The sequence below is a fragment of the Penicillium digitatum genome, chromosome 1 (genome assembly GCF_016767815.1).
Source record: "Penicillium digitatum chromosome 1, complete sequence".
NCBI lineage: Eukaryota > Fungi > Ascomycota > Eurotiomycetes > Eurotiales > Aspergillaceae > Penicillium > Penicillium digitatum.
Genome location: NC_089384.1, coordinates 3,363,409 through 3,387,892, shown reverse-complemented (window position 1 = coordinate 3,387,892; position 24,484 = coordinate 3,363,409). Strand labels below are relative to the sequence as shown.

Genomic DNA, 24,484 nt, shown 5'->3' with positions numbered 1-24,484 from the left:
CCAGGGTTGAAAATCCATGCAAGATCTGTATGCCTACATCGCATAAATACATAAGTGATGCTTACGTACGAATTGGACAAATGCTGGAAGAGAAGAAATCCCCAGAAAAGATGTGATGAACAAAGTATCGAGGAGTGATGATGCAAAGATGAGGCAGATCAAGGTGGGGCCGTGATCCATGGGCATGCCCCGCATCTATCAATCCACCCCCGTGTCTTCGTTGTGTTTACACAACATTGGACCCATCATGCCGCCTGTCACCAACGGTCAATTCTCCTTCAATGTCGACACATTCTATGTCACCGCATCTGGAGGACAGATCCACCGTCGTGCTGCGCCGGCTGAGATAAAGGCCCTATATGATACCGCGACTACCGACAAGAGCACACCAGACCACCCAGGTCATTGGTATGAAGCACAGCTCCTTCATTATGGCCTGCCACCGTCGAAGGTCAAGGCGACTGCTAAGATGAGGCTCCTGAAAGCCCTGCAAGACGGGGCATTGACTGTCCCCAAGGAAAGCCTACAAATCGAAAAGAATCTGAAGAAAGAATGGAAGAAACAGGGTTCGGAGGAGCAGCCACAAGTCAATATCAAAATCACAACGACGAAATATGTTACCACCAAGACAATTACAACATCTAAGACTGTTGTATCCAAAAACATTGAGAGCAAGACTACTGCACTCAAAGCCGCAGCCAAACCTGTGGCGACAAAGGCTGCTGCCAAAGCCACAGCTGTGAAAACTGCGGCCACTAAAGCTGTTATGCCCAAAACCGCTTTCCATAAGAAGAATACCGCCCCTAAGACCGTTGTGCCCAAAGCCACTGCAGTAAAACCGGTTGCGACCAAGGCTGCGATTAAGGCTGCTGATAAACCCGCTGCTGTCAAGCCTGCTACACCTAAATTTGCCCCAGTCAAGAGAAAAAGGGTGTTGAATGATGAGGAGAAACCCAATCAATCACAGACCGCCAAACGTCGCGTGCATGGCAAAAAGACACAAGACAACAGGAAGGATTCCGAGCCGAGTGGATGGCCTGAGCAGCCTGAGTATGATGATGTGCCTCCATCGTATGAATACGCCTGCGGAATAGTAAATATCTCCTCCACCATTCACAAACACAAAGGGCACGCAACTAATTTACCCGAGCAGAACGGAGAACAACCTTACGATGCTCTAGATGACCCGATGGACATTGACTATGCGAGCGCGTCCGGGGCATTTGACCCACCATCTCCACCCCGAACCCTGAAATGCACCCTGGGCCTACTCAATGGGACGTACAAAGTCCATTCCTTCGATATTGAAGACAACTGGCCGCACGCTATGCCGTCTGACGGAATTACCTTATCCTTGCGCCTCAATGGAAAGGAGATCTGGGGGACATACGAGTTCGGAATGTTTGAGGGTGTACTGTGGATGCCAGAACGACCTATGAAACCCTCCTTTGACAAAGTTCCGTTTAAGTGGCGTGGGAGAGAGACCGGTGAGGGTGAAATGAGCTTTGCAGATGACCAGGAAGGTTGGATTGAGTTTTTGGGTGATGGTGATATTATTGGAATGATAAGCTGCTGCGGAGATTTGCATTTCCGAGGGCAACGGATCGATAATTGTGTCCGAACAGCCAGTGATCTGCGTGATGAATGGGATGGCTACAATGAAGAAGAATATGGGCGTGAGAGCAGAGCCCGGTGGGGTGGGTGGTAAAGGGTGAATGTCAGCTAATGGATATCTCACCTCGATGATTCCTAAATGGCCTATTTAACTCTATTTCAAAGTGTTCTGGCAAAATCCTCCCATCGTGGCCCGAGTGGGTGAGAGACATGGAGTCATTTTACTGCTGGGTTGAATAATGACCACGGGTAATACCGAATTAGGAAGGTCAACATTAGTGAAACTGGCCAGGGTTTCGAACCTCTTCAGGAGTAGTTGAGACACGAATTCTCTTTTTCTGCTCCTTCTCCCCCTTCCCTATACCAGCCCTTTACCATTCGAGTTTATTCCCTCAGCTAATCTTGGGCATAGCAGCGGGGTACCTCCATCTAACGGGATATTCTAATACCATGGAACAACCATATTGCTTTGGTTCTTCTACCATTGAACCAGTCTTGAGGAAAGAAGATACGCTGATAGCATTCCAACGAACTAGACACTCGGGGCTACAACCAACCCCTCTGTCGGTAACTAAATTTTTGCTATGTATACTGGAAAGTCAACTATAAAATGTCTCCTACCAAAGTTCTAAATACGGCCAAGTTAAACCAATTGTGATTCTACTGATGAGACGAATGTCCAGCCTGTGACAGACCAAATTGTCCGGAGCATCCACAGCCCGGGGGCGTTTAGGCCCAGGCGCCGACGATGCTCATGCAGAAAGCACCTAGAAACACCAGGATGCAGGCAAAAACCCTTCTCTTCCCACGAAGAATGCGCCAGCTCTCATCACTGAGAAAGTCTTCCGACATTAACTCCACGAGCGAGGCAAAAATCAATAGTCCAGCTGATATGGCATTCATGACGCCGACAACGAGCAGACCAACCTCCGAGTCGGGGCTGTAGAGTGTATGGGTTGCGAGGCCAATAGCCTGCCCAATTGGTGTTCTAGACCTTTGTCAGCACCTTTGAGTCTAAACGGAGTGGGAAATCGACTTACGTGCATCCGTACGCAAGGGACATGATCCAAGGCTGGAGTTGCTTTTCTGACCAGGGAAGTGAGGCAATACGGGACCCAAGAGCCAGACCTTCAAATGTTTCTGTAGTTCGTTAAGTCAAATCTGCTACTCCGATAGAGTGGACGGATGCGGAGAACTCACGATGGAAGACAATGGCAATCAGGAGAATTACAAATTCACTGCCAACAGATACACTGAGTGACATGCCGATAAAAACGCTATGGAAAAGAATACCCATTTCAAGAAGGTAGACCTGCATGGTCTCTTTCTTCTGCTTCTGCCCAGGGGTTAAGGCGAATGTATCGTCATGATGCTCCACGTCTGTCTGAATAGCTCCGTTTTTCTTCTCGTGATGAGTTCTGACATCAGATGCAGATGCAATTCGAAGTATATCTTCAGTTCCTTCGCTCATACGATTGATGGCTCGGCTGATACTCGCGGACCTTCCAAATAGCGGACCCTTGTCTCGCAAATGAGATCGGCCATCCATCCCAACGGAATGTGAGCTCGGCACTCTAGCCTGGTCGGGATATCCATGGACATCAAGGGTTGGAATTGGAGTTGTCATCACATCCGCAGTGCAGGAAGCTGGCTTTTCCGCTGGGACCTGGTTTTCTCCACGGCAGATACTCTGGGCTGGACTGAATGCCATTTCGATGACCGTAACGAGAAATATACCACCCATGGCAATAGCACCCGGCATGGCTGGGTAGTCGTTTGTCCAGAAATCAGATAGACATGGGTCTCCTAGCGAAGTAAACGCCGTTGGAAGGAGATGCACAAATGCTGTGGCGATGAGGACACCAGTTCCAAAATGGGTGACGAAAAAAAGGAACGCGGGCGGGATATGCATTCTTGGGAATCTAGTGGCAAGGATGGGGAATGCGCATGCAATGCTGGAAGTGGCCAAGATGATGAAGAGGGCTGCAACGTGCAGAGGCAGGTCGTAGGCACCACGGGTACCTCCTTGAGCACAACTTGATCGTTTGACTGGCAATGTGTACTGCTGAATAGCAGGTGCTTCCAGCATGAGAGGTTGTTTAGATCTGAAATCCCGCTTCAGACTGTCGAAGGATATGACTGCCGAGACAAGGAGCACGGAGACGAGCCACAACGCCCAGTCCTTGATGCTCTGATATGGTAGGAAAACATTACGACTTGGATCAAGTACTTTGTGACCAATTCCACGGTTAGTATTTGGGGGAGCGAGACGTTCTGTTCACTCGTTAGGAAGTTATTGCTTAAGAACATATGGTTGCTTTTCATACCTGACATTGTCAGGGACGTCTCGCACCCCGGGCCAAGGTGATTCCCTGCCTCCTTTTCCTCTAGCGGAGGAATGCCCTTCCAATTAGAGCTTCCCCCCAGAGTGCCTGGGCCAGAATCGTCGCCTTTGTTCTCCCGGGTGTTTGCGATGCCATTGAGGTCTTGGCGGGTAGTCAGGTCCGGAGAAAGGAAGTTCGGGCTCTGATTCCACCCATCGTGCAGTAATGTGTCATCAGTCCGAGATGGGCAATTCATGATGCTAGGATATTGGACCGTACTCCTAACTATCTGGACTCTGTGTACGAAGTGAAAATAATCAATTCGCCCCTAAATTATGGCCACAAGGCAGCGCCGACCCCGAGGGCTTGGCATTGGGTGGACTCCGGCCTGATTTTTCTTGGCAATGGGCCATCAATAATCGCCGTGATTCGCCCAGACAACCTGGTCGGTCTGGTATTGGCTGAACCAGGAATCTCTGCGGCGATATGCTTGCGTTGTAATCACGGAGAAATCTGCTCTGTGAGACAGAGGCTACTAGGGTCCCCAGAGCTGTAGGTCTAGCACGGTCCCGGGGCTGATCCAAGGTTACCAAATGGACCAGTAGGAGAGACATCGCCCGAAGGTCAACTTCGGGTTGATAGGCGCCTGCAAATTGATACAGCAACTAGTCGTTACAAGAGCGCAACACTGTACATTGGAATTCATATCATTTTTCTTCATGATCATTTTGCCCAGGGAGCCTTGGTATGCACATCCGTATTTCCAGTCTGCGAAGGCGAAGGCCCAGACCGAGCAGACCAAGGTGCTCTGGTCGGTGCCATGGAGCCTGGAGGCATCCCTGAAGTGGTTGGAAGAGCAGAGGGAACTCTGGTCGCACCACGAGGCATCGAATTTGGGACCCCCTCTCTTCTTACCCCAGCCCATGGGGCTGCCGTCGAGGCCACCGGGGGAACAGCCTGCGTGCCTGCCCCGGACATAGGACGGGAAGCGGCAACAGAAGGGTGGCCAGAATCTGGCGCAACAGGGCGTGCCTGAGGACCAGATGTGGCATGAACCGTGGAAGGGGACAAAGGCGCATTTGGATCACGATCCCAGCTGAACAGGGATCCGAAAGGGAAGTGCTGTACCACGGGGAATTTTGAGAGTACCTCCGCGTTGTACATCTTGATCATTCCCTATCATTACACGTTAGTGCGAACATCCCCCGTGATTGTCAATACCGCGAACCTTATTGATCTTGCCCCAGCCAGCTCGAATGCCGGAGATGTCGAACAACATGGGGCTATGCTCCCAGAACGGGCCTCTCTTCACGTCATAAATGAACCCTATAGCGGAGAAATAGAGATTACTTTGGCGTTCCCTTTCGACAATTTTTGCATTGGCGATCCCTCCCGGGTCGGGTGCATTCGGCAGTGAGCCTTCTTCAGGAGTTAGGTCAGTGTCATTGATTGCAGGCGATAATTGTGCAGATCCAAAGACATAGGGGGCGAAGGAATGATCATCGAGGCCCCATACGCCGTGAGAGCCAGCAGGCTCAAGGTTGTATGTCTTGATGAGCAGTCTGGTTAGCTCCAGGTATCTAGGTTACGATAGTCAGTAAGGGAAAAAGCATATCTGGCGTGATCGATTCTTGGTGGACGCACGGGTGGATCACTCCGATGACAATGGCTCGTTCTTCCACGCCTGGGCCAGCTTTGGGAAATCCATTCAGCTTCCATAATCCACCCAGAAAAGCCAGGAAGCTCAGCTCATGACCAGTACCATAGTCCAATCGCTGGCCACTTCCCCAGCTGCCCAGGAAGTATGATTTCAACTCCGTCTCCGCCGTTGCGCCCTCAGTTGATGATCCCCGATCCAAGAGGTCGGCTGGTAGGCATTCCTTCAGCAGGTCAGATGCGCGACTTTCAACTACCTCAGACCATCTCCGAAAGCTTATATTTCCAAATCTCCGTGGACCGGTATCCGGTGGAACCTCCTGTATGATATCTTCGAGTTTCGAGAGAAGTCGCTGTAATTGTCGGACGGGAGCGGAGTATTGTATCGCATCACTGTTGAGACTCCAAGTTTGTATAGTGTCATCGGCCAGCTTGAGTGGAAACATAGATCGGTTGAGTTGTAGCACCCACGTCATGATCTCAGTATAGGCTTTGGATGTCAGGAAAGTCGATACATCTTGTGTCTCGTGGATCTTTTTCCTCGGTTCGATAAAGGCGTGCGGTGTAGAGTCTAAAGTAGACAATACACGAATAACCGGGTTAGCCATGCTTGCTGAACGAGAAAATCCGAGGTTGGAGTGAGATGAGGGAAGAAGGTTGGAGGGGAAGGGGGATGTTAGTTGCGGCTCCACCAGAGCTCTTCTCTCACCGCGCCCTGCCCTCTTTTTTTACACTTCCCCGCGCGTTTTCGAAAAAAATGGCGCCAAAAAGATCCAATCGATCTACCGAATACACTCTTGGACTATTGAATAATATCAATGCACTCGGGCGCGACGCGGCGAAAATACAAGATTCCAAAAGGCGCCGCACCACCCATGCTGATGTCTTTGAAATTCCCATCTCCCCCTCACCTACACAATCTCGAAAGACCCCCCAAACCGAACCAAAAAATAAAAGCCAGTTGAATTTGAGAAACCATACGGTGCCTAGATTCGCGCGACCGACTCCACCTCCCAACGTTTTCGACACTGAAGAAGAGAACGGGCCCAGCAAGGACGAATCAGGGCCAGGCGATAGCGAGTCCGAATCAATGCAAGATGGGCCCGGTGGCAGCGGAGAGGAGGAATTGGATGATAGCCGAGATGAGCTTCGGCGCCAGACTGAACATGATCCGTTCCCCGAACCAGTCGATCTGTTCCCAGCCGAAGATGAGGGCCAAGTTGATGATCAGATTGGATACGAAGCTAGAAACGCACAAGAAGATGTATCTGGAGACGGAATCGAATACGAAGATGAAGAAGAGGTAGATGATCAAGCTGGAGAGGAAGCTATAGACGCACGAGTCAATGTATCTGAAGACGAATCCGAGTATGAAGCTCAAGTTGAAGAAGGGGCAAATGATTCTCCAGGTTCAAAGCAGAATCATTCAACGCCCACCCAGCAGATCGCAAATGCAGATACTCTCGAGGTGCAAATCCTCCAGAGAGTACCAAGGAACCAAATGGTCGACACACATAAAAGTTGCGTATCAGCAAATGCTCAAGAACCTCGGGAAGCGCCAGACACACCAAAAATTCAGTTATCCCGCCCAAATCAGGAACATCGATGCATTCGCTCCAGTCTCTTTACGTGGCTGACCGAAACCACTAAAGATTCTGGCTTTAAGGATACCTGGGAAGCAATCCGCAGAGCAAGAAAGTCTTTAAAGGCTCACGCTGATCCCTCTACGAAAAAAAATTTCAGGGGTATCATGAAGCTCATTGAGCGGCTACGAGGTCTGTTTGAAACCACGGTGAAGGATCCTGCTTCAGCGTCTTCCTTGAAAAACCAGTGCAACCTCATAGCCACCAGCATCTTTAAAGAAAACCAGTGGATCATTTACACCGAAGCTCCAGAGGACGAAGACGATGGTGCTCACCTAGTCAATCAACTCGAAGCCCATGTTATTCCCCGACTGATTGACCTGGTCATACTCGGATTCAAGACCTACAAGACCATCACTGATCAGGGCGCGCGACATTTTCGCATTGTTCTGGATTTGCTTTGGGGGTCCTGTGATAGGATCTCCTGTCTCGCCCAGATGCATTATGAAATTAGTGGAGGGGTGATGGCTCGCTCTAAAATAGCGATGCGACATGTAAAGACCCTCAAGGATGCACTAAACGACGGCCGGCTACGTGAGACAGCCCATCGAATTCCCCAACGCCCTCTAGCGTACAGGCAATTTGAGTTAGAAGAGGTCGAAAGCCATATCTCCTGTGGACGGTGGACCTCTCCAGAGAAGACTGCACTCCGTGATGGCTTACAACTATATAGGGGTAAGATAAATTCCTTTTTTCATGCTAAAGGCTATTCTGATGGTACGAACAGGGGAAGATCGATACATTGATATCAAATGTGACAACACGATCGGCGGCCAACTCTCCAAGCGCATCCTGCAAAATATCCGGGGCCAAGCTGTCAAACTCGGCTTGGATGATCCATGACCCAATCAAGAACGAGGAGAGACACGATTGGGATCTTTCATTTTTGTAGTAGATTTGATTTCAAATACCCTTTTGCGAGAATGGAGTTTATTCAACATAGAGACAACCCCCGATTTGAATAGTATAGTTTGGTTGTACGGAGTACCATTGGACGTTATCCATGTGGGGTTTAATCCATGCACGAACCTCTGTGTTAAATAATCCCTGGTTAACTCTTATGGGCTGTGAAGCCTTACTCTCTTTAAAGCTTCGCTAGTACTGATAATTTGGTGACGTTTGGTTTCAATCTTGGTGAGATTGTCAGGGCTGGGTGCAGCGGGATTTCTTTCTGATTCTGATTCTGATTCTGAGACATGGGTACTAGCAGCAAGGTGGTCGATGACAACGTAACCGGGACTTTGGATTACTATAATGGATGGATCCCAAGCTGCAAAGCAAAGAATGGGCATACTCCGTAAGCTGATCTTAAATCATTAAAATCCAGTATATTATTTTTTACCTTTTAGAAATTAAAACTGCAAGACCATGTAAGGAGAAATACCCCGGATGCACGACCCCTTTTAGGGGGGGGGTCCGTAGAGAAAATGTACAAAGAAGAGAGCGGCGATTCCCCTCCTAAAAATTGTCACCGCTTTCTCTTTTTCCCGCTTTCCCCTTTTCTTCCCCAAAAGCATCTTGACACCGTTTGCTTTTGTCGGTTCAGTTGCTTTTTTTTTGGTTTTTTTTTTTTTTTTTTTTTTTTCTATAAACGACTGTGGTCTGGATTCATCTTGGTCTGGAGATCACTCTAGAAACTGTGAAGAATTCACATTGAAACGGTTGTGCGGCGCGTGAGTACATTCTTCTCCTTTCTACAAGTTGTGTTTATAGACCGGAGCTTTGGTTGAGCTGCACAAGGGCCCTCAGTTCTGTGGTGTGCACAACTGGAATTGCTTTGAGTGACTGGAAAATGGATATCTACATTTTTTTTCTAAAGCACGCTACAAGCTTCTGACGAGGCGGTTGGAGCTGGTATGAATTGGAGAGCTTAAATCTGGGGTTGAGACCCACGGGCAACACCGGCTGGATGGTCATGTGTTTAGGAGCTTGGATTTACTCAGAGCTGACAACTGACAATGTTTTTTTTTTTCCCACAGACAACTCTATTGGTACATGCCAACTGAAACTTACCGCAAACCTTGCCCTCCTTAATACAGTAATCTTAACTATCTACCGACCATGTCCTCAAACGACGAACCGGTCGTTGCCCCTGCTCCTGTTGAGGTTGATGAAAATGAGCCTCCAGCTACCCCGATAGAGTCGAGCGTTGTCTCCGGAGGCGAAGAGTTGGTTATGGCTAGCCCCGAGGTATCCAAGGAAAGCCCCGCGGTCTCTCCGTCCAAGGTCAGCCCTGGTGCACCTGGCACCGTGAAGCGTCCTCTATCGGGAACAACTACCACCAAACGACCCGACTCGTCTTCTGCATCTCATTCCATGACCGGTACCACCCGGACGACCACCAGCACGCTGAACAAACCTCCTACTCGTCCCTCGACTACGACAGGCACTCGGAAGCCGTTGAGTACCTCGACTGTCTCGTCCCACCGGTCTCACATGTCCGTCAGCAGCTCAGCAGATGAGAAGCCTCGGTCTGTGGCGAGCTCGGGAGATGAAAGGCGGGGAATTTCTAGTACTGCAAAGCGCATGTCCATGGCCGGCACCACCTCCACCCGCGCTCCTCTCAAATCTACCTCATCTTCCAGCGATCGTAGATCAAGTGTTGCTGGTATCACTGCCGAGAGGAAGCCTGCGACCACAACGGCGCGCACGGCGACCACGACGAGCAAGCCTGTGAGCCGGTTGACTTCATCGACGACATCTGCAAGCCGAACTGCCACTACTCGGCCAACTTCAACTACAGGCACCGTCAGATCTGCTACTACAACTGAGGCTAAGAAGCGATTGAGTACAACTTCTGGCTCAATTTCCCGAGTTGGTGAATCCGAGAAGCTGCAGGCTCTTCAGGCCAAGCTCACAGAGAGCGAGGAGACCGTCGCTAGTCTGAAGACTGAACTGGAGACCGTCAATGAGAAACTCGGCCAGCTTTCGGTCTCGGTCGAAGGGCCTTTGGGGGATGCTGGTGACACCGAGGCTATTCGCGCGGATCACACAGCAGAGATTGAGAAGTTGGCATCAGCTCATGCCGAGGAGCTCCAGGCCCTGCAAGCACGACTAGACGAGGCTGAGTCCCAACGGAAAGAGCTGGAGGAGAGCTCGCAAAAGCAGCTGGAGGAAGCTCGACAATCCGCTGCTGCGCAAGGGGATGACACGACAGTTTCCCTTCTTGACGAGCTCAAGTCGGCACATCGGACTCAGCTTGAGGCCCTTGAAAAAGAGCTGGCAGAGTACAAGTCTGCAGCTACACACTTTGAGGAGCAGATCAGTGTTCTGAAGAAGGAACTCGAGTTCCAGAAGCTTGCCCTGGAGGAAGAGAAAGCTCTGGAGCTCGAAAACTTTAAGCGAGAACTCCAGGGCCGGGAGCAGGTCATGGACAACCTTAACACGGAGATTGTTAAACTGAATGCGCTCAAGGAGCAGGAGGTCCGTGCTGCGGAAGAGTCAGCTCAGGAGAGTGTCTCTGGTCTTCAAGAACAAGTAGCCTCCCTCGAGGCGAAGCTTGCTGCGGCCGAGTCGGCTAGCCAGGGACCCGAGCAGAACACCTTGATTGCCGAGAAGGATCAAGAAATCACCGATCTTAAGCGGGCCCTTGAGAAGATTCAAGCTGAACTACAGGAGGCACGTGAAACCGCGGCCACTGAATTGTCCTCTAAAGTCGAAGAGTTGGAGACTGCCCATAAGATTGCTATCGCAAGTCTCAAGGCCGAGCATGAAACTGCTATCACTGATATTTCGGCTTCCCACGCGGAGAAGCTCACTGCAGCTATGGCAGAATCGGAATCGAGTGGAGCAGAACACACCGCGCAACTCCAGGAACTCCGTAATGCCCTCGAGGCGTCTGAGGCCACTGCCCAGAAGGGACAAGAAGATGCCGTCGCCGAGCTTAAGATCACGCATGAAGCAGAGCTCAAACTGCTGCAAGAAAAGCTGGAGGCTTCCGAGAATGCTCTCAGCGAGTCCCGTCGTGCACTGGATGAGGGTAACGCCTCTGCACAAGACCTTGCCATCCAGGAGATTGACGCTCTGCGACAAAAGTGCGAGTCGTTAGAATCACAGCTGACCACTGGCACTGGGAAAATCAATGCGCTGCTCGAAGAGATGCAGAGCAAGCAAGCTGAAGCCGATGCTATCCACCGCACTCTACGTGATGTCGAAGATCACTCCAGGCAAGAGGGCGCACAGAAGGATAAAAAGATGAAGGCTCTGGAGGAGAAGGCAGCGGAGGCTGTATTCCTTCTCGAGCAACATACCTTGCAGGCTGCTGGTGTGTCTGAAAAGCACGCACAAGCTCTGGAAGAGTTGAAGGCTGAGTATGCTGCCCGGCTTGCATCCGAATTGGAGCGGACCAAGGAAGCATCGAGCTCTCATGACAGCGCCCTAAGTGATCTGCGGACGAAGCACGAGGAGTTGCTTGCCGCAAACAAGGAATTGGAGTCTACTCACGCCACGCATGTTCAGTCACTTGAGGCTGAGTTGAAGGCGGTGCTCGAAAGCCATGCTCGTGAGATTGCTACCCATAACGAGGGTCGCGAAAAGGAGAGCACCGAACTCCAGAATCAATTCCAAGAGACTCAGGCGAAGTTGCAAGCCGAGCTTTCTGCTTTGCAGAGTTCTAGCAAAGTTGAAGCTGAACTTCACGAGCAGCAAATTGCCGAACTGCAAAAGGCCTTTGAAGAGACCAAAGCGAAGTTGCAGGCTGAGATTGAGGCCGTTCAAACCTCCAAAGCTGCTGACGTCGATGCCAAGCACAGCAAGGCAATCGCTGACCTGCAGCAAGGATTTGAAGAGACTAAAACTAAGCTGCAGGCCGAGATTGAGGCTGTTCAAGCCTCCAAGGCTGCTGAGATCGATGCCGAGCATGGAAAGGCAATTGAGCAGCTTCTTACTATGCACGAGGCTAAACTGTCTGGCCTCAAGGAGGAGCTCGAAGCTTCCAACAAGAAGAAGATTCACGATCTCCAGAAGGCCCACGATACAGCTCTAGCCAATGTCAACGAGCAGTTGTCTCAGGCCAAGGCTGCCGCCCAAGACACCTCCGCTCTGGATGACTTGAAGGCCACAATCGCTGATTTACAAGCCGAGCTTGCTGACTCTGAGAAGGCCCACCTTGCGGTCCAGGAAACTTCTAGGGAAATCGAGCGTCATTTCTCAGCTGAGCTCACCAAGATCCAGGCTGATCATGCTGCGCTTGGAGAGAAGTACCAAGCCGCCGTTGCCCAGGTGGGTGAACTCGAGAAACTTGTCAAGGACTCGGATAGCCAGAAGTCGCACCTCGAGTCGATTATGAAGCAGCTCTCTGAATCCCGCGACCAACTTCTTAAGGTCAAGGCTGACAACGCCGCCATCTTCGACTCGCTTGTTGATTGCAAGAACCAAAACAAGACCTTGTCCGAGATGCTTGAAGCTGGCGAACGTGACCTGAATGATCAAATCGACAAGAACATGGGTCTACTCAACCAGCTTGGCGATCTTGATTCCAACATCTCCACCAGCCGGCGACGGGTTCGCGAACTCGAAGCCGAGCTCGCGGTTCTCAGGGCCGACAGTGGTGAAAAGAGTAGCTCTTCAGGGTTGAATGGTAGCCGGTGGGCGACAGCTGATGAGGGTAGTGAGAATGCTGAAGATGGGGGTCCAGCCAAAACGGAAGGTGAGGACCTAGGCCCATTCATTGAGGGAACGGTGGGAGATCCCCGATTGAAGAAGTCTTCCTACTCATCAGATCTTCCCGCATTCCACCCTTTCACATGATTATGAAGACTATAATAGCGAATACAGAGACTAATGCATTCCATAGATGGCAAGCATCCAAGGACAGCTTAAGCACATCCGAACAGCAAATCATGATTGGTACAGCGAGCATCACAGGTCAGTTAAATCCATGCCCGTATCAATAAAAACAAGTATGCTGATCCCTCCCAGACTTATTGGCGAACTTGCCAAACTCTCTCGGCAAGGATCCCCCGACTCTCTCAACCCCTCGACCACATCCAATTTAGAAGTCCCATCAGCCCCCGAGCCCGAACCTACTCGCACCCGTGCAGCAACGGTCTCATTTTTCAGTAGACGCTGACTTTCGCGTGGATTTGGCACCTTTCCGAGCTCTTAGTTGTGATGCAGCATGACTTTCTTTTGTTAAATCCTGTTTCACTCTCTGCTTTTGTGATTCCACTGTATGTAATAACCACGCAGGATACCCTGTCTTACGATGTCGGGGTTTTCCCACTATTCTTGTTTCAATATCTTTATCTTACACATACAACTTGTTTGAGTTGAACTTTGCATCATGCGTTTTGCATTGTTACAATGGCCAGATTGTCTGGTTCTTAAGTACCAAAATGTCTACAAGAGATTTGATGCTCAGTTTCAGCATTCCGGAGGAAATAATTCAAAGCGTCTTGCCATGATCGAAATTCTAGAAAAAAAGTGGGTATCTCAATACAGAAAAAGCAACAACAAAGTATCCAAAGAACGCCTCTACCCATGTCCCATGATAGCCCATAAGTGTGGATACAAAAATCACTCCGAATCGGAAGCGTAGCTGACCAGCGCTGGTGTTGGTGCCACGGCAGAAGAATCGACTTCTGTGCCATTAGAATCTCTGCGGAGTGACGAAGTCGAAGAGGCGACGATTTTCCTCTTCTTGATGCTAGGTGGCCATGCGTTTTTATTACCGGCATCTACCAAGAACGGATCAATAACGGCACGGGTATTTCCAGCCAGCTCACGACGGAGAGAAGCTTTCCGTGTCTCAACCAGATCATCCTTCCTAGACCGCCTCGAAGAACGAGACTTTGTCTCTCCAAGCCCCGTCTTTCCTATAGGCTTTTCCTCCCGCTGCTCAAACATAGGCCGAAGACGAGTCACGCGGGCAGCATGCGAGCCAGCAGCACCCAGGTCCCCCCCAAACTCCACCATCCTCGCCATCTGCCGATCCTCCTCCGTCTCATCCAAAAGCTCAATCCCAAGACTCATTTTGTCCTTGAGGGCCTCGCTTTTAGCTCGAGCCTTCTCAAGCCCCTTCCTCTCCTGCCGAAACGTCCTCCGCAACCGCATAGACTTCTCATACGGATCCTCCCAATCCCGGTTCTGCCGTTCCTGCAGCTCAAGAATGCGAACCGCCTCCGTCTTCGCCCGAAGATTATCCTGGACCTTCCCCTCAATCTTCGAAAACGGATCCTTCTCCGCAGGATCCATCTCTCGCGCATAGGGCTTGATAGCAATTTCCCCGGGCTGCAGTTCCTTGTCCTCACCAGTATCGCGTTTCCGTCCACCCTCGGTAACGACATACGCGGTATTCTGGGGATCGGTCTTGATCTCGATTGTGCCGCCGCAGACGGTGTGTTTCATGCGGAAGCTGTATATCGGCGTTGAGTAGTAGTTGCCTATTTTTTTCTTCTCTGCGTTGAAGCGCACGCCCTGTCCGATGATTATTGGGTGCGGCTTGCAGGTTGTGCACCATACTGCGAAGGGCATCTCAAAGCGCACGATTAGTGCGCCTGTTGTGTGTAGGTGGCGCGCGCGCGCGCCGAGTGCGTGCTTTCCGGCGAGTTTATTGCCCGTTGTCAGGCCTTCTTGGTCTGGGGGGACATAGCTGTTGGAGGTATTAGTTGATTGATGGTTTGGTGGGGATTTGGAGATTTTGCTGACCGTCCCATGTCTATTCAGTGGCATATAATATTAGCTGGCTATTTAGCAGGTTCTTTGGCGTGGGATCGGTACTTACTGAAGCCCTGCATCTTGGGCGAGTTGGGTAGGTGTCGCCGGTTCGGTGTGGCTAGAGCTTAGAGGGTGTACAGATTACTGGCCGTGCTCGAAGACAGCCAGTCCGAGTTGACAATGTTGTAGAGGCGAAGTGTCGGCGGAACTGACTTTGGTCGGAGATAGCGGGATTAAGGTGGATGACTCAGCACAGCTTGTGGAGGGCCAGTGACGAGGTATCTATGCTGAAGGCAACACCAAAGGAGAAGACAAAATTTAAAAATAATGTGTATCAAGGTTGTTTCAAGGAGAGACTAACAGGATTTCTTCTTTCTAACTTCCCCCTTCTTGCGAGAACCCGATTGCGAGTAACATCAAGCCCTCTCCAATAGTTCGGGAGCCTTGCTCGAGCAATGGACAAAGATACTCCCCAAGATACGAACTCTCCAATTTTGGGGCTACTACTGGAAGACGTGAACAAAAAGATCGACAAGTTTGAAGCACAGCTACTACTAAAGGATATGCACCAACCAGCAAGCAGGCTTGAAGACGTGGCTCCTGATAGGGGGTTAGCACTTTTTGTATGGAAATCCGAAATCAAAAGACAAAGAGTCTTATTGAGTGACTTTGGACTTTCAGATGGCCACAGCTCTGTCGCTAGGAAGGGAATTCGAAGAGACACCGGGGCACAAGAAAACAAAAAAATTCACCAAAATTATCCCTACCGCTATTCAGAGGCCAGTACAAACTCTCAAGAACATCATGCGGTCCATCAAAGTCCTGGTTCTGGCCGACTCTCAGCCCGAGGTCTGCATCTCCTATGGAGAAGTCTGCAGCGAAATCCTCAAAACAGAGTGCTTCAGCTTTTATTGCAAGAACTGCTTAATCCGCATGGCCACGAAGTCTATGCAAGATGAGTTTTTGTTCCCTCCTAAATGCTGCCACAAGCCAATCGAAGGCTCGGACATGAAGAAAGTGATAGGATCTGCATTGGCGCAAGAGCAAAAGAAGAGGGCAGCCGAGCTCAGCGATCCAGACCGAACGTACTGTTCAGATCTAAAATGCTCCCGATATATCTCGCCAACGACAAAATTTTGACTGAATTTTACCTTTCAAACGGTTGGGCACATGTCAGTGTGGCATACATACTTGCAGGAAATGCAAGAGGAGTACTCACGGAGGCGAGTGTCTATCTCAGCTAGAAACGTCGTTGGAAAATCCGAAGAAGAAGAAGTGATGGCAACGGTGCACTAAATGCGGCCGTGTGATTGAGCTTGAAGAGGGTTGTCACCATATCAAGTAAAATCTTTTGTTGGCCCTTTCTAAGCCCTCCAAGCTACTCGCAAAGCCTTTTACTGACACCCGATAGATGCGTTTGCAAGGCACAGTGGTGTTACTCCTGTGGGAAGAAGTGGAAAACTTGTGACTGTTAAACATGGGCCGAACGGAATCCGAACGAGCCTTTTTCATGATTCCAAGCGACCCAAAGAGACATTGTGGACAACACACTGGGGGACTATTTTGACTGAACTTGGTCTGGAGACTCAAGTGTGTGGCTTTAGTGTACTTCACTAGGAGGACTATTGGATCTACTCTGCCCGATGAATGAGATTGCTCAATCACTGCCATTTTCGTCATTTGAAATTGCCTGACTGTGCTCATAGCAAGCCAATTGATACATTCAACTTGCTACACAACAGAGAAACGAGATACAAACATCACCTGAGGGTTGTTCATCGTTTACATCTATTTCAGGCACTCCGTGTAAGCCCAAATAGCCCCAATTTACTTGCCTACCACATTTTTGATAATTAATACATGACTATATAGATATGTGACAAGATGGTGGTAGAAGGATTTTGAAAAAAAAAAAATTTTCAATTTGACTATGCTAGAAGATTGGTTGATGTGTCGATCACCCAGATCTATTCTTGTCCTCACAGTATGAGATAGTACGGTGCCTTTGAAAGATCACCAAAGATGTGTGTGGTTTGTGCTGGGGGCATTGTTTTCTAGGCATCCCCGGGGGTATACTACGTAGTATCAACCTCACCACCAACTTACTTTTCTAACCCTCTTTTGCACCAAAGAAAAGGACGGAAAGAATCAAGACAAGGGCTCACACTTGATGAGATACTAGACGAGTCAGCATGAGCAACGTTAGTATGGGTACGGCTATGTCAATGGGATTAGAGACAGAAAATGACCTGTCGTACAAGAAAACGAAATCCTCGTCCAGTTCCCTCTCTATCGACAATCGAAAGCTTGGTGATTCCATTGAAAATGCCATCAACTTAACCGAATCCCCAGAATCTGAAATTTGGCGCGAGTGTGTCTCCTGCCGGGACGATTACAAGATGATATGATCAAAACGAAGTGCTCCCACTTCTACTGCAAGACATGCTTAGTCCGACTCTTCCAGGATTCTTTGCGTGATGAATCCTTGTTTCCTCCTCAATGCTGCAACAAACCAATCGCTCCCACGGAAAAGATGCTTGGACCCCCCTTGGTTCAAAAGCACCGGGAGAAGGCAATCGAGGTCAACGAGCCCGACCGAACCTACTGTGCAGATTCGAACTGCGCTCAGTATCTCCCACGAATGGCCACAAAAAGTCGGGGTTGCAAATGCGCGAGTTGTGGAGTGCGCACATACAGGAAGTGCAAAAAACGCGCTCATCAGGGAACATGTGTATATGAGCTTGATGCACTTTTGGAGGAATTAGCAAAGTCGAAGGAATGGCAACGATGCTCTAGTTGCACTCGGCTGATTGAACTCAGCACAGGCTGTTATCATATCACGTAAGGGGAATCTCATTTCATAGATGCCTTTGCAAGTTCCAGTTTTGTTACTTTTTTGTGGGACGCAGTGGAAAACGTGCGATTGTCTATACGCAGAAGAAGAGAATCTTTATGAACGAGATACCTGAACTAGCTATGATGGGTCTGCTGCATACTGGCTACGAAATGCCCTTGTCCCGCGAGGTCAAAATCTCCAAGAAGATTAAGAACAAATAGTGCTCTGAGGGTTGACCGGTTATCTGGGAGATTGATGGGGATGCAATTGAGGTGAAGGTTGGATAAACTATGAGGTTTACACCGTTGATATTGAGTCAACCATCTGATTTACTTCTTTATGGAATAGCCTACTTTGCCCAACGGATTCCTGTTTAGTCAAATACGGGGTATTTTCTGACCTATCAAATTTGAACTCGTCGGAAGATTCCGTGCTGCTTTTTTGATATCTTTACATTTGATGTCAGCAGATTACAGACACAGGCTAGCCATCATAATTACATAGTCTTTCTTTTATATAGATTCTTGTAGACTTTTCTGTGAATACGATAAGAATTACGATTAATGCGTTTTTTTTTCCTATGTGCTCCTCATCATGACTTCACTTAAACAGAAAGATCAGGCGAACATGGCCAAAATTTTCAATCTGCCAAGAGCACCTGCAATCTTGTTCTTGCTAGCAATCCATCGATGATGGTATTAAACCAGGTCAGAATGATGGGAGCACGCATTAGTAAGACAGGCAGAGACATAACAACCTTGAGAGACTCGAGAGGTGCAGCCCTATCACCGGAAATAATGGCAGATCCAAGAGCATTCTCAGGTTGTGAGATGGAAGGGAAAAAGTCTGCAGCCCCTGAGAATATCATCTCGGACGAGAGCGATGAAGAGATGCCCGATAAAAGCCAGGATCATGATGTCGCTGAAACCAGCGAAGAAGAGACCGAGACTCGGCAACAGTGTGTATCTTGTACGGAAGAGTACTCACCGTCGGATATAGTTCAAACACAATGCGCTCACAACTATTGTTGCGATTGCATTGTTCGGCTCTTTGAAAACTCCCTTGCGAACGAAGCCTTGTTTCCTCCTCGATGTTGCCGCTTGCCGATTCATGCCTCTACCACCGTCGAGGATATGATAGGCATTGAGATGATGAAGAGATACAATGAACGGAAGACCGAAATGAGCGACTTTGAGAGGACTTACTGCTCAATTCCAACTTGCTCTCACTATATCCCGCCACAGAATGTCCGTCGTGGAGTGGGAATCTGCGAGTTCTGTGCGGCTCGAACATGCACTGATTGCAAAACACAGGGGCACAGAGGTGATTGCAACTACAAGAATACCATTGATCACAGCAGCGCTTCTGACAACAAGAAAGCCACGGCTACGAACAAGGCCACGGCTACGAACAAGGCCACGGCTAAGAACAAGGCCACGGCGATAAACAAGGCCACGGCTAAGAACAAGGCCACGGCTAAGAACAAGGCCACGGCTAAAAACAAGGCCACGGCTAAGAACAAGGCCAGGGATGAGAACTATGATTTGCTTGTAAAGCTAGCGAGGAAGAAGAAGTGGCAACGATGTTTTAAGTGCTCTAGAATCATAGAGCGTGTAGATGGTTGCTGGCATATACGGTGGGCCGAATGTTGTCCCCCAATTTCAGAATTTTGAAAACTGACCACGTTATGCAGGTGTCGGTGTGGAAACAACATTTGTTATAAATGTGGGGAAAAGGTTGGGACCTGTCAATGTACTCCTAGCACTATACCAATCTTTCGCGCAAGAGGTGGATGAATGTGCCATCGTCGTGCCATGCGGCAGAGATACAGAAATTTGACATGAATAGAAGATTGGTGGATAATGCCGAGTAAGATTATGCGAGATTGAAAAAGGTTACACGTGGTTTAATGCGTTGGTCGTAATGTTTTTTTTTTGGTCTTGAAATTGCTCTACCTCTATGTCCGATGAGCTCCATGGTAACTCCGATAGAACCAGAACCAGTGGGCTTTCTGAAGATTCTAGAGGATCTTTGTATCGAGAACTCGTAGCCGAAAGGAAACCATAGAGACTATATGTATATGTGATTTCGTTCTCACCTTTGCTGCTTTTTATTCGATTCGATACACTACTCACTATGTCTTCAGTCTTTTGGCTGGCCTACTATCTCCAGCTTCTTCTCCATCATCTCCAAAGTCTTTCTTCCAAGAGCCATCTTTGACCTTGGTATCATTTCCGTGTAATCCAACACCATAGGCATGCTTCATGCCAGCCAGGCATGTTTCTCTTCGTTTGTTAAAATCGAACATTGGCTTTGGATACGTGTGTTCAGAGTCCAGGGAGCCAGAGGAACTGCCATCTCCAGTGATTCTACACCCCCATCTCTTCTGATCTGCAATGGGGGCTTTCCAGGGCTCGTATATGTGTTTTTTGTCAAACTTGGCTAGTTCGGGACAATATTTTCTGATCAAGGACCCTTCTGGATCCCATTTCTTTCCGAACGCAATAGGCGAGTAGCAGCGGTAGAATTGAGCGAAAAATGCCGTGCAGGAGAGCCACATCCAGTTTCCGACGTTGCAAGCGACTTCGTCTATATTCCTGTTGTTAGCTCTCGTCGGAATCGTTTGGGCAATGAAGACTCACGATCAATCAGCAATTCTTCAAACACCGCTGCACCCCGCTCCCATGATACGTAACACCCGCCTCGAGTCAGAAAGCAGGCAACGCTATGTCTTCCTAGATGATGGATCCAGCCCTCCTGCCTCAGCTGGCGCATCAAAGCATCAATCCATGGGAATCCGGTGCGACCATCCTTCCACCTTTGAAACCATTCCTCCGCTTCTTGCGAGTCCACTTCGTAGGACCCTTCGATCGACCCGTCCTGACTGGGAGGGTTTGTTTGAAGATGCCAGTCAATGAATCTAGCAATCTCGTTCCCATATGTTCGCGAGAATGCGTGCCCAAGAGGTGCCTGGGCAGCGAAGTACATATCGCGGAAGAGCAGCTGGCCAGGCAGATTGGTCGGCACAGTCGATACTGGCTTTTTAGCTTTGCGATGTTTATTCAGAACCCCTTCAACATCCCACCAAAACTTCCGCACCGACAGCGAACCGAAATGAAGATGAGGGGATAATAGTGTAGTTGACTGGGGTTCGAAATCGGCTGGCGATGTATTGGGTTTCTCAAACCTGCCGATATAATCCTCATTTTTGATGCATTCTCCTAGTATTCTGAGCGCTTCTTGCTCGCCTCCTCGGTGGGGAGTTGTGGCCTGGGAAAGATCAATGCCGATGTCTTGCCAAGGAACAGCGAAATCCCTCGAGGGGCCCATAAGATCAGCAAATTGTTCATCTGTCTTGGTACGGTATTCCGCATTCAAGTCCGGCCGGTTCTCAATGGATTCTCGTTTGAGACTGCTCAAATCCATACGTTCTTCATCCCAAGGGTCGGGAATGCTGTTGGGGGAATCTAGGGGCTTCTCCGGGTTGCCATTGTTGATTTTCACAGCAGCCTTTTCCAGTTGGGTGATGCTCATGGTAGGCTTGCCATTGTTTTTCCGCACAACGTCATCGGGATCAAACAATGTTCGACCCATCTTGACAATCACCTCGACACCAGCCTTCTGGGCCAAACGCATGACCGCGTTGTCTCGGTCTCGAGCATATGCATCAGTGTCCTTTTCAAAAACAAGATGGGTCACCCCCCAATGCTCCCAGAGCTTGGGAAGAACAGTCTGCGGCCCCTCACGTACGACGTGGAGTTTTTGTTTCGGATTGAGCTTTGTATACGCCGTCGACAAATCACTTTGGCATTCAAGCAAGAACTTCCACCTGTTGGGCCCGACTCGTGCTTTATAAACGTAATGTTGGTCCCATGTCCAAATTGGAATAAACACCGATGGGTTTAGGGCCAGGGCGGCATGGAGAGCTGGGGAATCATGGAGCCTCAAGTCGGTTCTATGCCAGTACAGGACTACTGGATTTGAGCCAGGTCCAGTCTTCATGTTTCTAGCAATTGACCGCTTTTCTGGCCGAGTGAAAATGACAATTCCTGAGAAAGAGAAAAAAGGAATAACAATGGAAGCCCTTCATGCAGGTTTAGTGCCGTGTATGCAAGGTGCTTGACAGATCAGAAAGCAGTGCTAGCCGATGACGTCATCTAATACAGCATGACATCCAGGGTTGTTTCTTACGAAAGCTAGGTATAGGCAGCGCGAAATGAGGAATTCATAGTTCTCGAATTTGTGGTAAGCATTCAATGCATATTTTATAAAAGACACTTGGAATTATAGGTGAAAAGAAAAAAAAAACATTCACTCGGGGATAAGGCCGCGGAGTTCCTCCTTGGACAGAAGCTTCAGACCAAACGAATCGTTAGAAACCTTCTCAGAGTCGAATAGAGTACCAAATCCTTCACCAAAGATAGCACGTTGAATGAATTTCCCAGCAAAGATTGCCGGGTTAGGGTTCGGCTTGGCCAGTTCTGCAAAAGCCTCTTGTTCCAAGTCTGTGGCCTTGACAACATTCGTTTCAATGCTCTTGCCAGACAATTCCAGCAGCTCATTCTGTGTGACTCTAGCCTCCTCGATATAAACGGTGGAGTTTTTAGTGGTATCAAGATTGTTAATGATTCCAACAACTCCCTTGCCGATGCCACTGAGAGTCGTGGAGCTAAAGCGGCGATCCCCGCCATCAAATAGTGTGGCAGGACCAGCAAGGTTGAGTACGAAGCCCGTCTGAAGACCCCAGTCGAGGAAGGGGCCAGTCACGAGCAGCGAATAGCTGAGATCAGATTTCTGAGCGACGTTCTTGAGATGTTCCTGAACGCTGATTTTATCACCGAAGACGGGCAATTTGGCGACGAGAGGATTCGTAGTATCGCAGCCGTATTCCGAAGGAATAAACCTCTTTACGCCAGTTGCTACTGCTGCATCGATTAAGCGCAGATGGGTGGACTTGGGAACTGCGCCAACATTTAAAGTGCTGACCACAGCATCCTGACCGGACAGAGCGGCCTTGAGCGAGTCGAGGGACTCATAGTCTACCTGTACAACCCGAGCACGGGTGTCAATAGGTTTATCGCTGCCCTGTCTAGTGAGGACAGTCACGTCAAAGCCTGCAGCGAGCAGCTCCTTGAGCACAGCTGGGCCGAGGTTTCCGCTTGCCTAGGGATCATGTTAGCAAACGAAAAGTTACAAGGGTCATTGAGCTGACATACTCCGGCGAGTGCAACCTTGGTGGTCGTCATATCGAAGTTGGGATATAAAAGTGGGAAGTAATAGTAATAATGGAATTGGCTTTACGACTGATAATGGTCGAGATAAAGTAAGTAGCAGATAGCTTTGAAGTTTTGAAATGTCCAATTAGAAGTCTCTCGGTCGAAGACTGGCTTTTTATAACCCGAACATCTTCGCACGCAATAGTGGTACAGACTGGGGATGATTACAGAATGTACTACATGACACCACGGATCTCAAAAGTATCGCGATCGATGACGGGATCAGCGGGGGTCTAAGCCTAAATCAGCTTACGAATCCACCTGGAGAATTCCGCACTTGGTTATCAATCGGTTGTTTTCATCTAAAAATATCCCCAATTGTTTCACTTGATAACAAATCCTTGGTCATCCTTCAGTCAATCCCACGCTTGGAATATGTAATTCCCGTAACTGAATAATTCATGCCCTATTTCGCGGCTCCTTCTTACACCCCCATAGAACCTACGCATCCTGCAGGGATTGCAGGCTTGGAGTCCACAATCAGCTCTGCTTGCGCTTGAAGCCTAGCCTCGTGCCAATGGGCGTATTCGCACTACTTCCATGGCGTAGAATAAACATGACAGAATCCATGCTGGCAACGGTATCTAGGGAAATGATCGTATGTTAGCATGTGTAGCCATAATGCCAAGAAGTTTTCATAGCGATGGGACAAAATTCGTACATGATGTGGTTGCAGACCCTAACAAGCTCAACAAGATGATCGCATGTCAAGCATCTTTGCCACTCCTTTGCTCTTGCGAGCATTAGGTCCTCTACGCGGCCATAAACACATTCGCCCTAATGATTCGCCTTCTTGCATAGGGGCTCGTGTCAGAATAGAGCGGGGAACTTTGATTTGTAGGTCAAGGAGATGACACACAGGCAGTCACACAACTTGATACGTAGAAAACGTTATGTAGAATTCAGACGTAGGTAAAATCCGAAAGGGATGAAACAAGGTGGAGAGATTGGGAAGATTTTAAAAAGAGAGGACTGGGAAGAGATGCTGATGAAACTACGCTTGACTCTCACTCAACTCTCGACCCCGCGTGTTTACAGCAAAATGGTGCATGTGAACACAAAAAAAGGCTTGGGGAAGAACGGCGGAACCGTCAGAGAGGGAAGGCAGCACTTGGGGATCACCTGGAAGAGAGAAGAGACAAAGAGAAGAGACAGAAAACAGGTCTCGATCACAACAGAAGAGGGAAGAAATTAGAGGGCTGGTTCTGGAACACCTGATCTGCCCTTATATCATTTGAGTGAAACCCCCAATAAATTGTTTTGTGCCAGTTCTGGCAAACTAAGAAGAAAATGTAATGTTATCTGTGAAACCATCGAGAACAAGATAGACCTACTTTATGCTAACAAAGTTCTTGTTGACATTCGTCTTTTGCTTGGTGCGATTTCTTGAACCCGGTCATATTCACTAAACTGCAAGTGGATAGTGTACTTGGGTACAACTGGCTTGCGTAGTGTGATAATCTCCTAGGAGGCACCCCA

At 49.0% G+C, this 24,484-nt stretch overlaps 10 protein-coding genes across 10 annotated transcripts; 5 read left to right on the top strand and 5 right to left on the bottom strand.

Moving 5' to 3' along the window:
- Window positions 1–247: 247 nt before the first annotated feature.
- On the top strand, window positions 248–1,708 carry Pdw03_3499 (DNA-repair protein, UmuC-like, N-terminal; the record flags this gene model as incomplete). The annotated part of the gene is made up of 2 exons (XM_066100509.1): window positions 248–1,093; window positions 1,154–1,708. 2 exons carry the CDS (start codon window positions 248–250, stop codon window positions 1,706–1,708), a joined length of 1,401 nt encoding a protein of 466 aa, XP_065955909.1.
- Window positions 1,709–2,343: 635 nt separating this feature from the next.
- Window positions 2,344–4,194, bottom strand: Pdw03_3498 (Plasma membrane zinc ion transporter, putative; the record flags this gene model as incomplete). Its single annotated transcript, XM_014676639.1, has 4 exons — window positions 2,344–2,602; window positions 2,655–2,754; window positions 2,815–3,888; window positions 3,942–4,194. 4 exons carry the CDS (start codon window positions 4,192–4,194, stop codon window positions 2,344–2,346), a joined length of 1,686 nt encoding a protein of 561 aa, XP_014532125.1.
- Window positions 4,195–4,661: 467 nt separating this feature from the next.
- Window positions 4,662–6,202, bottom strand: Pdw03_3497 (Serine/threonine-protein phosphatase 2A activator 1; the record flags this gene model as incomplete). Its single annotated transcript, XM_014676640.1, has 3 exons — window positions 4,662–5,114; window positions 5,167–5,518; window positions 5,583–6,202. 3 exons carry the CDS (start codon window positions 6,200–6,202, stop codon window positions 4,662–4,664), a joined length of 1,425 nt encoding a protein of 474 aa, XP_014532126.1.
- A 149-nt stretch (window positions 6,203–6,351) lies between these two features.
- Pdw03_3496 (uncharacterized protein) lies at window positions 6,352–8,080 on the top strand (the record flags this gene model as incomplete). The annotated part of the gene is made up of 2 exons (XM_014676641.1): window positions 6,352–7,912; window positions 7,965–8,080. The coding sequence occupies 2 exons, from the start codon at window positions 6,352–6,354 to the stop codon at window positions 8,078–8,080; spliced, it is 1,677 nt and encodes a 558-aa protein (XP_014532127.1).
- Window positions 8,081–9,298: 1,218 nt separating this feature from the next.
- Pdw03_3495 (M protein repeat protein) lies at window positions 9,299–13,307 on the top strand (the record flags this gene model as incomplete). Its single annotated transcript, XM_066100508.1, has 4 exons — window positions 9,299–12,785; window positions 12,847–12,884; window positions 13,032–13,102; window positions 13,157–13,307. 4 exons carry the CDS (start codon window positions 9,299–9,301, stop codon window positions 13,305–13,307), a joined length of 3,747 nt encoding a protein of 1,248 aa, XP_065955908.1.
- A 446-nt stretch (window positions 13,308–13,753) lies between these two features.
- On the bottom strand, window positions 13,754–14,973 carry Pdw03_3494 (CWC16 protein; the record flags this gene model as incomplete). The annotated part of the gene is made up of 3 exons (XM_066100507.1): window positions 13,754–14,828; window positions 14,885–14,894; window positions 14,961–14,973. 3 exons carry the CDS (start codon window positions 14,971–14,973, stop codon window positions 13,754–13,756), a joined length of 1,098 nt encoding a protein of 365 aa, XP_065955907.1.
- A 375-nt stretch (window positions 14,974–15,348) lies between these two features.
- On the top strand, window positions 15,349–16,033 carry Pdw03_3493 (Zinc finger, RING/FYVE/PHD-type; the record flags this gene model as incomplete). The annotated part of the gene is made up of 2 exons (XM_066100506.1): window positions 15,349–15,516; window positions 15,575–16,033. The coding sequence occupies 2 exons, from the start codon at window positions 15,349–15,351 to the stop codon at window positions 16,031–16,033; spliced, it is 627 nt and encodes a 208-aa protein (XP_065955906.1).
- Window positions 16,034–18,526: 2,493 nt separating this feature from the next.
- On the top strand, window positions 18,527–19,346 carry Pdw03_3492 (Zinc finger, C6HC-type; the record flags this gene model as incomplete). The annotated part of the gene is made up of 2 exons (XM_066100505.1): window positions 18,527–19,279; window positions 19,338–19,346. The coding sequence occupies 2 exons, from the start codon at window positions 18,527–18,529 to the stop codon at window positions 19,344–19,346; spliced, it is 762 nt and encodes a 253-aa protein (XP_065955905.1).
- Window positions 19,347–19,863: 517 nt separating this feature from the next.
- On the bottom strand, window positions 19,864–21,731 carry Pdw03_3491 (DNA photolyase, putative; the record flags this gene model as incomplete). The annotated part of the gene is made up of 2 exons (XM_014676648.1): window positions 19,864–20,318; window positions 20,372–21,731. 2 exons carry the CDS (start codon window positions 21,729–21,731, stop codon window positions 19,864–19,866), a joined length of 1,815 nt encoding a protein of 604 aa, XP_014532134.1.
- A 309-nt stretch (window positions 21,732–22,040) lies between these two features.
- Window positions 22,041–22,975, bottom strand: Pdw03_3490 (Isoflavone reductase, putative; the record flags this gene model as incomplete). Its single annotated transcript, XM_014676649.1, has 2 exons — window positions 22,041–22,892; window positions 22,946–22,975. The coding sequence occupies 2 exons, from the start codon at window positions 22,973–22,975 to the stop codon at window positions 22,041–22,043; spliced, it is 882 nt and encodes a 293-aa protein (XP_014532135.1).
- Between the last annotated feature and the right edge of the window lie 1,509 nt (window positions 22,976–24,484).